The following is a 16,521-nucleotide window of genomic DNA, read 5'->3' on the forward strand; positions in this document are numbered from 1 at the left end:
TGGTATCGATATAGGATAGATAAGTAAGTGTCAGACAATCTGATAAAAAACGAGGATACAGATGGACCTGCACTTCACGCGGGATGGCCACTATGTGTGGCATTAACGTAGGATTCTCCCCCATACTAGAATACATACTAGTTACGGACACATAGGACGACCAATATGATTGGGGATGGACCATCCAGTATCTTGTGGTCTATGAAGCAGCATAAAATAATGTTTGCCCCTGTGGACCACCAACACAATTAATTTACTACAAAATATAATTATCCTTTTACTTTATACTATTTTAAAATAAAAAAATAATATTATATATATGTCACCATATATACTTGAAACTTTCATACAAAAATATAGGCTATTTTCCCACAACTCTTGCAAAATTAATATCATGAAGGCAGCATTGAAGTACTTGGCTGGAATTGCTGGTCCTAGTGGTTATGGCTCTAATTCTACTGCTAATGAAGTTACTCAACACTGTTTTTGCCCTCCTCGTCTTTTAACCGCGATTATCACTGGTAATTACTTGATTCTCCCCTTAATTCTTTGTTGAATCTCTTTAAATCTCCACGATCTTCTATGTATATTAATTACTGGCCCCCAAATGAGCCACAAATTACAAATAAGGGTGAAATGGAAGTTGAATATATGACTTGTCGTACATAGGTCAAAATCATTAGAATAAAAATCTTTAAGAGTAGATTACTTTGTTTTCTACGATATTTTTAGACCACGACACTACAAAAAAATAAAAAAAATAGTTATCATCCATACTCGTTGAAAGACATGCACATGGGGTGGTTCTCTCAACATACATGTTCGAGGGTACACCAGTTTATTAAGGTGGTCGCAATTTTAACCATAAAATGGTGGATTCTTGTAGTGATGGAACTAAATCGATGTGCAATAAGAATTAATGAGGGCTAGGTAGTGTGACATCTGACATTGTATGTGTCACACCATGCATATTTCTTCAATCAATAAAATTTTCAAAGGATCTAATCATTCAATATTAAATATTGTTTGTTTGATCCCTTTAGGATTAGAATTTTGTGTTTATTAGAATTGAAAATCTTTAATTGGATCAGGACCATATCACAGCTTTTATGGAAACTTCTGACTTCACCATTAACAATTCATAACCACTTTTAGCAATTTAAAATTAATTATATAAAACCACAAGCTTTTCCCATGCGTGACCATAATTTTTTTTTAAATAATATTTTGATCATTTTTCAGATTACATTCACACATTGTATTAGTCAATTCCATGCAACTACATACTGATATTAAAATTATTTAACTTGTTTTGATTAAAATTGTTAAAATTGTTTTGAATATAATAGGCGCGACGTCGGGTATTGGGGCAGAAACAGCCAGAGTTTTGGCAAAGAAGGGAGTAAGGATAATAATAGCGGCAAGAAATATGAAAAAAGGAGGTGAAGTAAAAGAGGCGATTTTAAAAGAAGCACCAGAAGCTCAAATTATAATATTGGAGATTGATCTTAGCTCCATGGCTTCAGTTAGCAGATTTTGTTCTGAGTTTTTGTCACTTAATTTGCCTCTCAATATTCTCATGTAAGTTGCATCAAATTTGTTCCCTTTTTGTTTTATTTTTTTTAAAAAAGTGGAAGAGTTTTTATTTTTGGAAAAATATATATTAATAATGTTGAAATGAACAGAAACAATGCTGGGGTGTTTTCTCAAAAGTTGGAGTTTTCTGAAGACAAGATTGAGCTCACAATGGCAACAAATTACTTAGGTAAGTTTTTTTTTAATTAAACATTTAGTGAATAATGAAAAGAATCTTTTGTGATCTATTTTGATCATGCATAAAGCTAAGGGGTTGCCCCCCTAGGAAAACCTACCAACTTTTGTTCATGTTTAAATTTCTTGTGAAAAAAATTACCCAATTTTATCAATAATGTTTTCAAAGTCACATTTTACCTTACTATAAAAAGTCTAATTGACATACTTCTTGGTAATAATTATTTGAATGTGTGTTTTGTGTCATTCCAGAATATTATTTTGGCTGGAAAATAGCTAGAAAAGAAAATAATCGTCGTATATTTTAAAAAAAGTATCAGCTAGTTGTCATCTACCAACAATACATCTTGTAGTTATGCAGGTAACTAGGTCAAAAGAATAATAATCCGTACAACTTAAGTTATTATAATTACTCCAATGTAATACGTGTCTACGTAATTGGATTTCTTTGAAGAGACACAAGTAACTCGTACGACAAAGCATATAATTATTCTAAAAATATACAGTAAGAAGAAACTTCACGGCGATACTAATTAAGTACCTCAGGAGTATAAGATGAGTTTATATTATAATATAAAATTGAAGTGATGATAGTTTAGGTTTTTATGGCCAAACTTTTCGTAAAATTTGATGAATGGAAGATTTAAATCCACCAAATTTTGTTGGCAGGGCATTTTTTAGTAACAGAATTACTGTTAGAAAAGATGGTGGAGACAGCATCACAAACAGGAATTCAAGGAAGAATAATAAATGTTTCCTCTTTAACTCACAGCTGGGTTAACAAAGATAATTTCTCCCTCTCCAAAATGCTCAATCCAAACAAGTAAATATTTTATTTTATTCCTTTAATTGATTTATTAAATTATTGGTTAATTTTAAATACTGTATATTCTTAATTCTTTATTAATTTACTGTTTTACAACTTTATTTTTTTGTTTTTGTGTTTTTCTGAACTGTATGCTTTTGGTTCAAAATTGTAGCTATAATGGCACACGTGCATATGCGCAATCAAAATTGGCTAATATTATGCATGCCAGGGAAATGGCAAGACAATTAAAGGTTTGTAGTACCTCATACTCTTTTCCTTTTTTGAAAAAATAAATAAGTTGTTTTTATTTATTTATTATAAACTACATGATTTTTCTTTTACTTCGTATATCATAAATCACAACACTTAGGGCTTCTACACAAGTTATTATCGAGATGATGAGATACTACGTATGTATTTCTCATAACTAATCTATCACATCTCTAATGATTTATAAACAAACATAAGTCACTGAGTTAATTTTATCATTGCTAAGTTCCAGACTAACAATAATTGAATTGTAAACCATTTTTTAATCAAAATTAGTGAATTTTTTTTGGATAGTAAAATTTTAATGAGCCTTATGAAGTTAGATTTGAAATGGAAATATATATTGTGATATGGAGGAAATATTAATTAGCAATGAAGTCAGGATTTTAAATAAGTTATTATCGAGATGACAAGATAAGTATTTCTCATAAAGTCATAAGTCATAATTAATCTTTCGCTTCTATAATGAATTATGAACAAAGTATGTCATCAAGTTAATTTTATTATCTCTAATACCAGGTGATCAATAGATCCATTTTTTTAAAATGAAAGTTAGTGATTTTTTTTTATTAGTAGTAAAAAGTTAGTGAATTTTGTGAAATAAGATTGGGTCATTATGAAATAATCACTAGATTAGTTGAGAAATCACATTAGATTAGCCTAGATAATCCTCTAATTAATAACCTTAATATTGGCCTAACTAGTTTACAAAACTTACTAAGAAAAAAGCAAAAAAGTTAAAAAAAGTTGAAAAGAAAAGACAAAAGAGAGCCAAATAAAAACAAAAGAGAAGCTATGATTATAAGAGCACTGGTGTTCTAAAAATTGACCTTTAGTTATTTTTGTCGTCAAAAATGCAGGAAAGAAATGCAAGGGTAACAATCAACGCAATACATCCAGGGATTGTCAAGACAGGAATTATAAGAGCACATAAAGGCTTTATTACAGGCATGCATGCTTGCTTTCTCACTCCCTTTCTATATATTAAAGTATTAATATTATACTCGTAATCGGATAACATATCCCATTCGATCATCATGTATTTGAATTTGGAAAAAATTACGTCAATTGGGATCGCCATGAATTAATCAAAAGTTGACATCTGTTAAAGAAAACATACTATAATTAAGACTGGTGGTATCAATTTAATTTGTCATTGAATTTGAAACACCTATTCACTTGTTGTAGCAAAGTATAGTTGTGAAATATATGATTAGTTCTTAATCACTTTCATTAGTTCATATTTCCATTATATGTCAGCACAAAGATATTCAATTGTTTTAGATAAGTTGGAGTAAAGTGTAATGATCATGGATTATACTTTGTTGCAGATTCTTTGTATTTTCTAGCAGCCAAGTTGCTCAAGTCCACATCTCAGGTTTGTCTCACTAATCTAAACTAATCATAATTTATTTTTCTTAAATAAAAGTCATTTTGTTACATAATTTTTAAGTATTTTCACTAAAATCAACCTACCCCTTAATTCAAATGCTTTAATAATGAAAACCAAGGTTGTGGATGAATTGTTTATTTCAATATAAGAGTGAGTTTATTTATCCCTTATACTCAACCTCAAACTTCAAACTCTACACGTGTTATTAAACGACATTTGTAAAGTTATATTAAAACCCATTTAAATCAATCGAGCATGGCTTTTAATTACCTAAAACCTCGTCTTATGATTCTAGTGAAAACTTTTCTATATTACTTCACTAGAAGCATAATCCATCATCCTCAAATCTCCTGTTTAGCTAACAACATAATCCCTCTATCCCTATTTGTTTCCGCCTTATTCTATTTTAGTCCGTCTCTTAGAGATGCCTTGTTTCCTTTTATAGTAAAAGGTCTCCACCATTTGCCTCTCTTGCGTACAGTCATAAAATATAGAAAGACAATGTTACCCCTATTTTCTTGCAAAATTTTGGGCCAGCCTTAATAAATCACATTTTGTCTACTCCATACAGCAAACAAATAGTGACGGAAAGAGTAGTAAATTAAATTACCTTGCAACCTATTTCACGCGGCCTTGTCCGTAAAATCTCCATCTTTTTACCTGCACACTGATTCACTGACATATATTCAAACACACGAATCAAATCATACGTACAAAGTCAATACTAGCATGGTAAAATTGAAATCAACTTAGCACAATAAGATTTATGATATGACTTTATCAATCATTAGAAAGCATACTGTAAAAAATCAGAAATGTAACAAAAAAAAAAACACATTATTGAATCTTTTAATAAATTGCATGTTTTTTTTTTTTTTTAAATGTAGGGTGCAGCAACGACATGTTATGTAGCATTGAGCCCAAAAGTGGAAGGTGTAAGTGGGAAATACTTTGCAGATTGTAACCAGACTTGTTCTTCAGCTTTAGCAGCTGATGAATCTCAAGCATTGCGACTATGGAAGCACACTCGTACTCTCATTTGTAGAAGATTACAGCACCCTACACTCTCTTAATTAATTACTTCCAAATATAATTAGGAGAAAATATTATAGATGTAAATTTTTTAAATGTTGTTTTGGTTTTTCCACAATTAAAAACCATAAAAAAGAATCAGTATGTATACAGTATATATACCCCCTCGCTCGGCCCGTAGTCAGTTGAAAATACATCTTATGTACATATACGGAGTACTTTGTTACGATACTACATGGATCAATAAATGAGATATCTTGCTTGATACGGAGTATATGTTACTCCCTCGGTTCCATTTTATTCTGTGTTTGGTAACATGTATACAATTTAACATTGATAAAGATTTTTCTTTACTTTTTTATTTAAATAATTCAAATTTCATTTATTTATAATGTTTTCACTTTATCCAAAATATGACATTGGAAAAGTGTGAAAGATTTAATTTCTCAATGGAAAAGTGTGAAATGCTTAGTGTCCCAATGATTTTAATTAATTAAAATAATTATTTGCACGATTTTTGACAGAGTATTAAGAACATTTATGATACATTATAAAAGTAAATATTCTAAATATAAAGATTAAAATGGGACACTAGAAACAGAAAACGAGAAGAATAAAAAGGGACGGAAGGAGTATTAATTAGGACGAGGTCATCAATTTCAAATCAAAAAAATATACTTCCAAAGATGTGTTCTCTTCACCTTTAAAAAAAATGTTATCAAGTCTAAAAGATCAGATATGTACATGAGAATTCAGGCGAAGAAAATGCACCCATCAGTACTTGTATGAATTGTATCAGTTGTAGCTACCTGAGATATCTGTAATGGTCCAATGGAACTGTGATCTGATCCTCATTTTTCTGGGGAATGTAATCAAGCAATCTTCAAAAACCTGTGTGAAAATCAGCATAAATCAATTGACTATGAGTTACAAAAGGAAATCAATTCTGACTCAAAATTCTGATCCAAGAAGCCTGAATCTTTTACTGAATTTCTGCATCAGATTCACAACAACATTTTTAGCATCAGGGAGAAAGATATACATTACATAGCAAAATGTCTTGGCTTCAGCTTGATATCTTGACCCCCTTTATACGGAATTCTAACAAGCTTGAAATCATCAAACATAGCTCCTGTAAAAGTCTCAATAGTCTCCGGAAAAGGAGGTGGAATTCCTTGTTCCTGCAGGCTGCAGCATGTAAAGGGATATATTGCCAAGCTGCATTAAAAAGTAGTGCATTTACTAGCATAATTGTATAAGCATTGTATCACTTTGAGAATTCCTGGTGATAAAACTGATGTTGTACTAAACTTCTGTTTTAGACAGGTAGTAAATCAGTCTAGTTCAATATATTAGATGCTCAAAACCAAGGACATGAAATTAGAAGGCAAAATACATATATTACAAGAATTTACACCAAAACGGAGCTCAACTTACAACCCCAGAATAAAAAAGGAACTAAAAGAACTTGAAATATCAAAATAGCAGCAGCAGCAGCAGCAACAGCAGTCTCCACTATTCAGAAGAAAATTTCTAAAAAGAATATGCTAGAATACAATTAGATATACTAACTACAGTTATACTACAAGACTTCTCACGACATGCGTGTCCAACCAGCAGTTGATGATCCATCCCATAAGTTGCATTTTCCCCAGGTTTTGGGGAGTGCAAATACGTTCAAGCTTCTCTAGGTTTCTTTGCCTGTAATGTGCAAATACGCCACTGAATTAAAATCCACATTATAGTCAATATGCTATAATAGAATTACAACACAATTCAACCAGATACACGGAAATTTGCAAATTGCAAATCATCACCACCCCCTACCTGCCTAAAAGGCCTTTCAGAAACAATCAACTAAACACCAGACAACAAAACGGCCCAATAATCATCCATGGTAAAATGCTGTCATTGCTTGTTTTGTCTAGACAAAGCAGCGTACATAATTACCTACGACATGTTACCTTCCTATATATGCAAACCCTAAACGTTAATGCATTCTGTAATTATTTCGTGTAACAGATTACTCACAGCAAGAATTGCAAAGTGAGTTTGTAAATATTGTAATTTAGACAAACAAAAAGGTTGTAAATTGATAATAAAGCAGAAGGCTCGCAAAAAATAGAGGATTTGTTTGAGAACTTTTGAGAGGTTCTCTTCTCCCCCAATGCCCCTCAATACATTCAACATATTTCTACCCTCAACCCCTTCCCCTTTCAGTTCACAAACTCCCAAAAAAGGACAAGGAAAATATATATAAAGCAAACAAGACAAACTAAGCTTCAATTACTCTTAATGGCTTCCCATACTTGAGTAGTGTATCCACAACCAGCCAAGGACCACTTCTTACTTTACTTGTCTCCCAGAATAAGTGCGTAAAAACTGGTGGCTTTGTGGGATTAGGTGAGTTCTTTGCAAAATCCAATAAGTCACAGAACAGCATCCAGTGAAGATGAAAGTAGGATTTCCACCTTGAAATTTGAAAACCAAGCTACTTGAAAGAGTATCACACCCCTCAAGGCCAGATTAGTGGCAAAATCACCCAACTTCATGGTATAAACTACGAGAAGACATTCAGTCCCGTAGGCAAACCTGTGACAATTTGAACCCATTCTCTATATTATTGAAGGACGAGACAAAAGCACAAGGCATATGAGGTGTTTCCAAGCATTACCAAAAAAAGGAGATCATCAGAGTGATAATGCAGACCTTAAGGGAGAGAAGAAAAGGTTAGCGACCAAAGGAGGTGACTCGGTTCAGCAATCATTATTTGGGGCAGATAATACAGTACTGCTTGGTTCTAATTTAGAGTGAGACGACATCCTAAATTCCTGAAAGTTCTATACTATTATGTTTCCGGAGGAGATACTACAGCTAGTGACCTAAAATTGAACGACACAAAATTCTACACCACCAACCAAACCCCCTTCCCTCCCAATAAAACACAAATCTCTTCTGCCCAAAATGCTATCCACCAATAAGAGGCAAAACCAAATGGTCCTAGCTGAAACATCTTTGGCCATGAGCTTCCCTCATAGGCAATACTTAGCAACCTAAAAAAATTGCTTGCATAGAATGATCTAACTAAAAGTGTTTTGGCCTATCATAAGCACAAGCAATTTTCTGTCTAACAAGCTTCTTTGTTTACTTCACATGTAAAATATCACATGCAAAATATCAAACTATATATATCCCATACCTTTGGGTTACCTAATATTTACTACCTGTTTTCCAAAAAAATGAGTCACATTTTGTAACAAAGAAACCAATATGCCAAACTTGACTTTTTTTGGTAGCTTGACCATTAGTTTGACAATTTGTAATGATCAATCTTGCTAATTATACCATCGAAAATATTTTCAGAAGACAATTTTTTTTTTTGAATTTTAACTATGCATGGTACAGAGAATACTAGTGGTCAAATTTTGTGAAAACAAAATATGCTAAAGACTTTATTACTGCATTGCTATGGTTGTTGTAATGGCTTTCAATAGATGAACAGACAAAGTTTAGCTTTCTGCTACCAGATTCTCAAGGTCTTCTAAGACTATCTCACTCATGCAAAGCTTAAGTTGAAGATGAGTGCTTTAGCAAATTCCATTATAGTTGTCAATGGATATTACATTATTTTTATCCCTTAACCGATTGTCTCTTCCAAGCAAAAACATCACACACAATCAACCAGGACTTTTGCTCCTTAAAGATGCTATCATATGCATTCACTTAACCAGAATGTGAAAGGTGATATACGCACTTCACTATGCCAGCACCAAGCTGCCCACACCTCTAAGGAACATGAATAGGAAACAAACAGAGAAAAGCCAAGTTCAAAGCTAAAGTGCACCATGAACAAAGGTAATTTTCACTTACTATCAAAAGGCGAGGTGAACGTCGAGGAGATTCGAAGAGATGAGGTGATTTGGCGCCTTTTACATAATTGCGTTTCTTAATATCTCCACTGACTACATTAAGTGGGAGTGGTGATTTACATATGCTATCAGTTGAAACACAGGAAACTGGGGCAGATAAACAGGAACTGGTACAATCTTGATCCTGATATATGAAGTGAGACACTGACCCTGAGAAATAGCAAAGAATTCCACATATTAGAAGCACCCAGATATTATGTCCAGCTAACTGATGCAAAGGAAAGTACTTGAATAATCAAGCAAAAAGTTCAACATCGCCGAAAATTGTAGCAACAGCCAACAATAAGTTTGTTTGCCTCCAAGGAAACATGTGATTAATTATAAACAACATCGACATTGTTTGGTTGTACAGGCTTGTTGCCTGGGTAGACTGTTCTGGTTGTTGGCTTATGGCCCTTTCTAGAAGGTACGGAACAAGAATGAGTGTACCTGATGATGCAGCTTGTAACTTTCCTCTCATAATTCTAACAAATTTGTATAAGCCATTGCTTTTGTTCAACTCATGGACCAGCTCTTCAATGTCATTTAACTTTGGCTTACAATCAAGCACTGCAACGACAAGTTCCTCATATAAAAACAATACTCAAATAATAAAATCCATAGCTACCCAAATAACTTGCTTCACAGTCTTTACACACAGCACTTACAAGTATATTTTTCATTCGCATAACGAACGGTCAAAGAATACTCCTCAGTTGGACAATTTTTGATGATCTTAGTAAATGTGAATGTAATACCTGCACCAAAGGGACATTTAATAGAGTTAGAATTGTGACATAACAACAAGAATGCATGCTTTAGTCAAGCCAAAATACATAAGAATGCATGCTTCCCAAATAGTGAAATAAATTAAAATTACCACGTCCCCCATCAATACGGAAACCAAGTACCCTATTGTACCATGTAAATGCCTCTTGTAGTTCTTCTCTGTCCCGAGAAGCTTCTCGCCTATTCTTCTCTTCAGATTCAGCAAGAGCTTTTCGAATTACGAAACAAAAGGAGTAAAAGTACAGAAAATCTCAATGTTAATACAAAGTACTAAAAATTATGAAGTATAACCCATAGAAATAATTTGCTTTATGGTTACAAAGGATCATAGAATATCAAAAAACTGAAACGTGTTCTGTTTAAACTAAAAAAATGCTAGAAGAAGACAGCAGGTTAGATGATGTACAGCAGAAAGACAGGATAAATGTCAAATGACCTTAGACTCTATAACCTTTTAAGTCGAGCAAAACATAAAAAACAAGATCCCATGATGTTATTTGGTATAGATAGAGAGATCCAAATGTGCACAACCTTAACCCTAAATAACCAAGACTGCTTGAGATTTTTTACAGAGGCAAAAAAGAAGAAACTTTGGACATTTATATGAAATATTTTGTATGAAATCCATGATTTAGAAATTTTTCTTTATCGTGCTATGTAGGACATGGCCTCATTCATATCCAATTTTCTCGTCCTGCTTGTTCCATTTCCCCCATTTCAGTGTAAAAATGGCATTGCTTGTTAGTCCGGGTCACCATAGAGCAGATGCTAGAATAGAATTAAGGGTAACCACCATATCTATGGCCTATGGGGATCTATACAAACAGCAGGGGTACTCATAATACAATAGGATGTAACTTCTAGTATTTTTTATGTCCAATATATCACATATAAAAGGATGCGGTAAATCTAAACCTTGATTCATGATTAGCTTCTTTTTTTGGTGAGCAAGAGCTAATAGGCTTTAGATCATCTAACATTAAAAGGCACCATAATGCCTGATATAACAGCAGGAAAATGAATATTGAAACAAACTAATGTATACTGAATACTACATAAGATATACCATGGTATTTACTTCTAAACTATTTCAAGTATTCCTAGAGTAAACTATTTCAAGCATTGCTAGAGTAAATTATTTCAAGCAATGCTATTGTAGGCCACGCTCACTTCAACAGCTATACATTCTTGCAAAAGCACACTGACCCCAGAGAATTACTTTCCCCTCTTTATTTAACCTAAGGGTTGTGGATGATAATTTTGGGAAATGTGGTCAACTTTCTCCGCTTATGAAGAATCATTGCCTATCAAAGTCATCTGGCACATCGTTCACAGTCAAATGATTATTTAAAAACTGACATAGCCACATCTATATTGGAATCGGAAGAGACTGACTCCGTAAATAGTTATATATAGCAAAGAGATATCTAATCAACTGCAGTGAAGATACTCACCATTTGACTGTTCCAATAGGATGTTAGCATATTCATCTTTCCTAGCTGCTTGATCTAGTACAATTTTCTGAAGCTCGTCCACATTCACAATTGTTTCAGAAAGGGAGTCCGTTAGTGCAATCCGCTTAGTCTCCTTCCGTGTTTTAACTGAAAACAGATATAACAACAGAAATAAATAAAACTGCGTCAAAAAGCTTGCTATTGCAACATAAGTCTCAAGCTTTCTTAAGTCGTGTATATATTGGTCATCACAGTCACTTATGCTGTATAAATATTGTAATACTCCGTATTCCTAAAGGGCCGTCTTTCAATATGTAGTCAATAACTCAATACCCCCAACAAATGCTAAAGAGTGATAGAATATAGTCAGTAGATTAAAATCCATAGTTCAGACAACATGAAAATGGTTTCATAAACTGCACAAACAAAGGAATGGTTTCAGAAAAAGCGACAACGATGAAACATGGAAACAATAAAAATAAGAAACTAGGTCAATTAGAAGCATGTATATGCACCCTTCACAAAATACTCTTACGCCATGAGGCCATCCAAGACATGTGTTGCAATATCTTGCATATTTTGTCAAGCAGGCGAAGGACTGTATCTCTCAAACCAACTGCATGAGAGCAAATGCAAATACTGCAAAACAAGCTTCCATATTCCAAAGCAATTTGGATACATTAAACCCTTCAAAACATGTCTACTCACAAGGGGGCATTGCAAAAACAAGAAAGTATGACAGATACCATAACATCAAGTTATATGTGAAGAGCAAGTGAAAATTTTGACTCATTCATTATTTATCGTTACCCCAGTGCTTTCAAAGAGGCTCCAGCAACAAACGGGATAAGGGGGTCGGACGCATACAACATTACCCCTGCAATTCCAATTCCACAGAGGTTGTTTCCAATTGATCCATAAGCAAGAACGGAACTACCATTTTCTACTTGTTTGAAAGTCATTTATGCGATAAAAATCAAACTGACGCGACAATGTCGAATTATAAGCGAAAAAGCTTCCATGACATTAGTAGAAAAGCGTACCTGCCAAAGCTCTGACCAATTGATCCTCCAATTCTCTTAATTCAACTTTTAGTTTCCCCAATTTCACTGCAATATTCCATACATAATCAATTAATAGTGCATAAATATAATAAAAAAAAAGTATCAAATTAGCTTCTTTTCCTCCACTCATCATAAACCACAGTTACTCCCATAAACCCTAATTAAACACTCACAAACACAAACAGAAGTACAAACCCTAACCACAAAAACATAAAAACCAAAATTAAAGCATAAATTAGCAACTTTTAAGTGAAATTAAAGAAAAAAACCGTGAGTATGAGCATTTATCTCAGCCTTGGGTCTATATGATTGTAGAAAATTCCGAAAAGAGGGAAAAACTTCGCCGGCTTTTTGCTGATGAGGTTCAATAATATCTTTATCACAAACTCTTCGAAGCTCCCGCAACTTTTCGAGCACTGAAGCCATGGGAGGTAGCAAGAGAGAAATATGGAATGAGAGGAGAGAGAAAGATCAGCCCGCCGTTTTCAATTTTGAATTGAGTTCAACTGAACAAAGTGTGAACAATGACATAGCTTGAATTTCTGAAATTTGATTGATTCTTATGATACGGCGTCGTTTCTGAATGCGCTACTGAGTGAGTTTTAATATGTCGTGGGCTTGTTGAACTGCCAAACAGTCCAACACCGACTACTGCCCAACCTTGATTTTTTATTTATCATGCCAAAAATAATTACTCCCTCCGTTCCACATTACTCGCTATATTTAACTTTGCGCAAAAAGTTTTAGGTGATAAGTAATTGTTTAATTATCAATTATTATTTTATTGAAAAATTAGATGGGATGGGAGTTATAAAGTATTGTACTTATTTAATTAAATGAGAGAGGGTGTGGGCAGAAAACCTTTTTAGTGGGAAGAGATGTGGGATCTTTCCTAATTTAGAAGTATAACAAGTAACATGGGACAGACGAAAAATGATAGTGTAACAAGTAATGTTTGACGGAGGGAGTACATATTTGGTTAATGAGACCGAATCAGAGTGAACAGGGATAACAATACACACATTATGAGCAAATTAAATTATTAATTATTAATTATTAATTATTAATTATTAATTATTAATTATTAATTATTAATTATTAATTATTAATTATTAATTATTAATTATTAATTATTAATTATTAATTATTAATTATTAATTATTAATTATTAATTATTAATTATTAATTATTAATTATTAATTATTAATTACTAATTATTAATTATTAATTATTAATTATATTACTAATTACTAATTATTAATTACTAATTATTAATTATTAATTATTAATTATTAATTATATTACTAATTACTAATTATTAATTATTAAAATTATTAATTATTAATTATTAATTATTAATTATTAATTGTTAATGATTAATTATTAATTATTAATTATTAATTATTAATTATTAATTATTAATTATTAATTATTAATTATTAATTATTAATTATTAATTATTAATTATTAATTATTAATTATTAATTATTAATTATTAATTATTAATTATTAATTATTAATTACTAATTACTAATTACTAATTACTAATCACTAATCAATAATCATTAATCACTAATCATTAATCATTAATTATTAATCATTAATCATTAATTATTAATCATTAATTATTAATTATTAATTATTAATGGTTAATTATTAATTATTAATTATTAATTATTAATTATTAGTTAATTAGTAAAAAACAAGGACAAAAAAGTAATTTAGATAGTGAAAAGCCAAAAGCCAACTCCAAAAAGCTAGTGTTACTAGCTTTTCATTTTTGGCGAAAAAGCTGGCTTTTCAGTAAGCTAAAAAGCCAGTTACCAAACACATTTTTTGGCTATTTGACCAGATTAAAAAGCCAACAGCCAAAAGCCAACCAAAAAGCCAGCAAAAAGCCATTTGCCAAACAAGGCCATAGACTGATATTACTTGATTTTCTATGCTGGTGTTACTTATACATTGTATTCGTTGTTACTTTTCTTGTTTTATTGCAGTTTCATGTTAGAGGTTCCTTGTATATAGACCGCCAGACCGGTGTTACTTGACTTTCTATGATAATGTTATTTATACGTTGTATTCGTTGTTATTTTCTTGTTTTGCTCCAATTTCTTGAATTTCATGTTCGATGTTCCTTATATAGACTGATGTTACTTGACTTTTTATGTTGGTGTTACCTTTTAGTAATGCAATTCAATTTCATGTTAGAGGTTTCTTGTATAACTGATGTTACTTGACTTTCCATGCTAGTGTTACTTATACATTATTTTCGCTGTTACTTTCTTGTTTTATTGCATTTTCTACAATTTTATGTTAGAGGTTTCTTGTATATACTGATGTTACTTTATTTTCTATGCTGATGTTACTTTATATTCTTGGCTGATATTACCTTATTTTCCGGGTTTTAAACACATTGGGCTTATTCATAAGTGTGAACATGTCACACCATCAAGTTGATGGTGTGGCTGGTCACATATAAGACTTGAGACAAATATTTTACAAAACAAAAAAAATTTAAAAACTAAAAACTACCCGTGATACCGAAAGAGCATGACATTATTAATTCATGACAATATTAATTCATGACAATATTCATGTATATGCTACCCAAAGAATCCATTTCCGGAAGTCACTTGGAAAGTACACCCAATCATCAAGAAACTTGACTGGTCTAAGATCCCACTTAGGGTTGTAATCATTAATCCACTTTTAAATCACTCACTTGTATTGCAAATTATTTTAGTTGCATGTAAATCGTCCCCACGTAATTTTTTTTTATATATAAGAACATTTTAATTAATTAATTAAATCTTCGAAGAGTTAATCTAAATTATCTTGATGTTGCAAAATGCCTTCATCCAACAATTTTACATGTCTTTTGACTATTACTACTCCACAATCGTCCTTTAATTATAGTGGTTTGAATATAATGATGACCATGGGAAAACGAAATACCATCAGAATATTTTCTAATTTATGATCTAGGTAATTTGATCTTTAATTTATGATATGATCTAATATGATTATAACAAGTTAAAGATAAGTATTAAGAATAAGATAAGTAGAGAATAGCCTAATTATTTCTTTTTATATGATTCAAGTAAGAATAAAAAGTTCTTCGCAGTTCGCATGTAATATGTATACAGATTTAATAATAAAACACTGACCATAGTTTAAGTGTGATAACCACGAGTTGTATAAATGTTACAAAAGTGTCTTTAAGATGTAACAAAAACTATACCTCTTTCGTTCTCATTTACATGACACGATTGGGTTTTTGACACTATTCACACAAGCTCCTTTGACTTCCTTTTTATACATAAGAAAAAATATAGTCGTGTGGGGTCTTATTAGAGCATCTCCAATGGTTGTAGCTAAAGACTAGCTTGAAATTTATAAAAGTTTCAAGCTAATAGCTAGACCAAATAATAAATTAGCTTGGCCAAGCAAAATTAGCTTGATTAAGCTAATTTGCTTGACAATTAGCTCCCAAAGTTGTCAAATAATTAATTGACAAGTGGGACAAGTGAAACTAATTTAATTAACAAGCTAGTTGCTATCAATTGGAGCACAAATTAGTTAGACAATGAAATAGCTTGAAATGTTATGTGGCATAACAAGCTAATTGTCAAATTAGCTTACTATTGGAGATGCTCTTAGATTTTTCACAATAAATATGTTTTAAATATCAATTTTTTTATAATTTAATTTCTTCTTATCCATAATGGATGATATTAACATTTGAAATCGTGCATGGGCAAACGTGCCTAAATAATTGTGTCATTTAAAAACAGAATTATTTCAAATAATTTCCTCCATTTTAAAAGATTGTGTATATAAAAACAATTATAAATTGTTAGAATCAACCCCTAAAAACAACACATGGGGCCGTTACACACATGAGCTGCTACAAGATGACATAAAATATTTGGACCAACAATACTTTAAACTTTGAAGTTTGAAGGGAGGGCCAATTTCTATCTCAATACAAACCGTATACTCCAAATCTCCATTGTAGTATAAGTGTATGTAA

The 16,521-nt window shown here is 31.8% G+C and overlaps 2 protein-coding genes across 2 annotated transcripts; one reads left to right on the forward strand and one right to left on the reverse strand.

Moving 5' to 3' along the window:
- The first annotated feature begins 333 nt into the window (after positions 1-333).
- On the forward strand, positions 334-5,568 carry LOC110797028 (short-chain dehydrogenase TIC 32 B, chloroplastic). The gene is made up of 8 exons (XM_022002118.2): positions 334-521; positions 1,350-1,581; positions 1,686-1,765; positions 2,440-2,593; positions 2,751-2,829; positions 3,709-3,796; positions 4,180-4,226; positions 5,129-5,568. The coding sequence occupies exons 1-8, from the start codon at positions 395-397 to the stop codon at positions 5,312-5,314; spliced, it is 993 nt and encodes a 330-aa protein (XP_021857810.1). The 5' UTR covers positions 334-394; the 3' UTR covers positions 5,315-5,568.
- A 1,035-nt stretch (positions 5,569-6,603) lies between these two features.
- On the reverse strand, positions 6,604-13,031 carry LOC110797055 (kinetochore protein SPC25 homolog). The gene is made up of 8 exons (XM_022002153.2): positions 12,758-13,031; positions 12,468-12,533; positions 11,425-11,571; positions 10,062-10,178; positions 9,850-9,939; positions 9,632-9,751; positions 9,144-9,352; positions 6,604-6,974 (listed from the first exon to the last, which is right to left on the reverse strand). Exons 1-8 carry the CDS (start codon positions 12,912-12,914, stop codon positions 6,951-6,953), a joined length of 930 nt encoding a protein of 309 aa, XP_021857845.1. The 5' UTR covers positions 12,915-13,031; the 3' UTR covers positions 6,604-6,950.
- Between the last annotated feature and the right edge of the window lie 3,490 nt (positions 13,032-16,521).

This window comes from Spinacia oleracea, chromosome 5 (genome assembly GCF_020520425.1).
Source record: "Spinacia oleracea cultivar Varoflay chromosome 5, BTI_SOV_V1, whole genome shotgun sequence".
Lineage (NCBI taxonomy): Eukaryota > Viridiplantae > Streptophyta > Magnoliopsida > Caryophyllales > Amaranthaceae > Spinacia > Spinacia oleracea.

Bases quoted from the DNA above. Each gene is read 5' to 3' on its own strand.
- LOC110797028 (XM_022002118.2), top strand. From the start codon at position 395: ATGAAGGCAGCATTGAAGTACTTGGCTGGAATTGCTGGTCCTAGTGGT. The intron at 522-1,349 runs GTAATTACTTGA...TGAATATAATAG, and splicing joins TTTAACCGCGATTATCACTG to GCGCGACGTCGGGTATTGGG. The intron at 1,582-1,685 runs GTAAGTTGCATC...TGAAATGAACAG, and splicing joins TTGCCTCTCAATATTCTCAT to AAACAATGCTGGGGTGTTTT.
- LOC110797055 (XM_022002153.2), bottom strand. From the start codon at position 12,914: ATGGCTTCAGTGCTCGAAAAGTTGCGGGAGCTTCGAAGAGTTTGTGAT. The intron at 12,534-12,757 runs GTTTTTTTCTTT...GGAATATTGCAG, and splicing joins GATAAATGCTCATACTCACG to TGAAATTGGGGAAACTAAAA. The intron at 9,940-10,061 runs GTAATTTTAATT...CCTTTGGTGCAG, and splicing joins CCGTATTGATGGGGGACGTG to GTATTACATTCACATTTACT.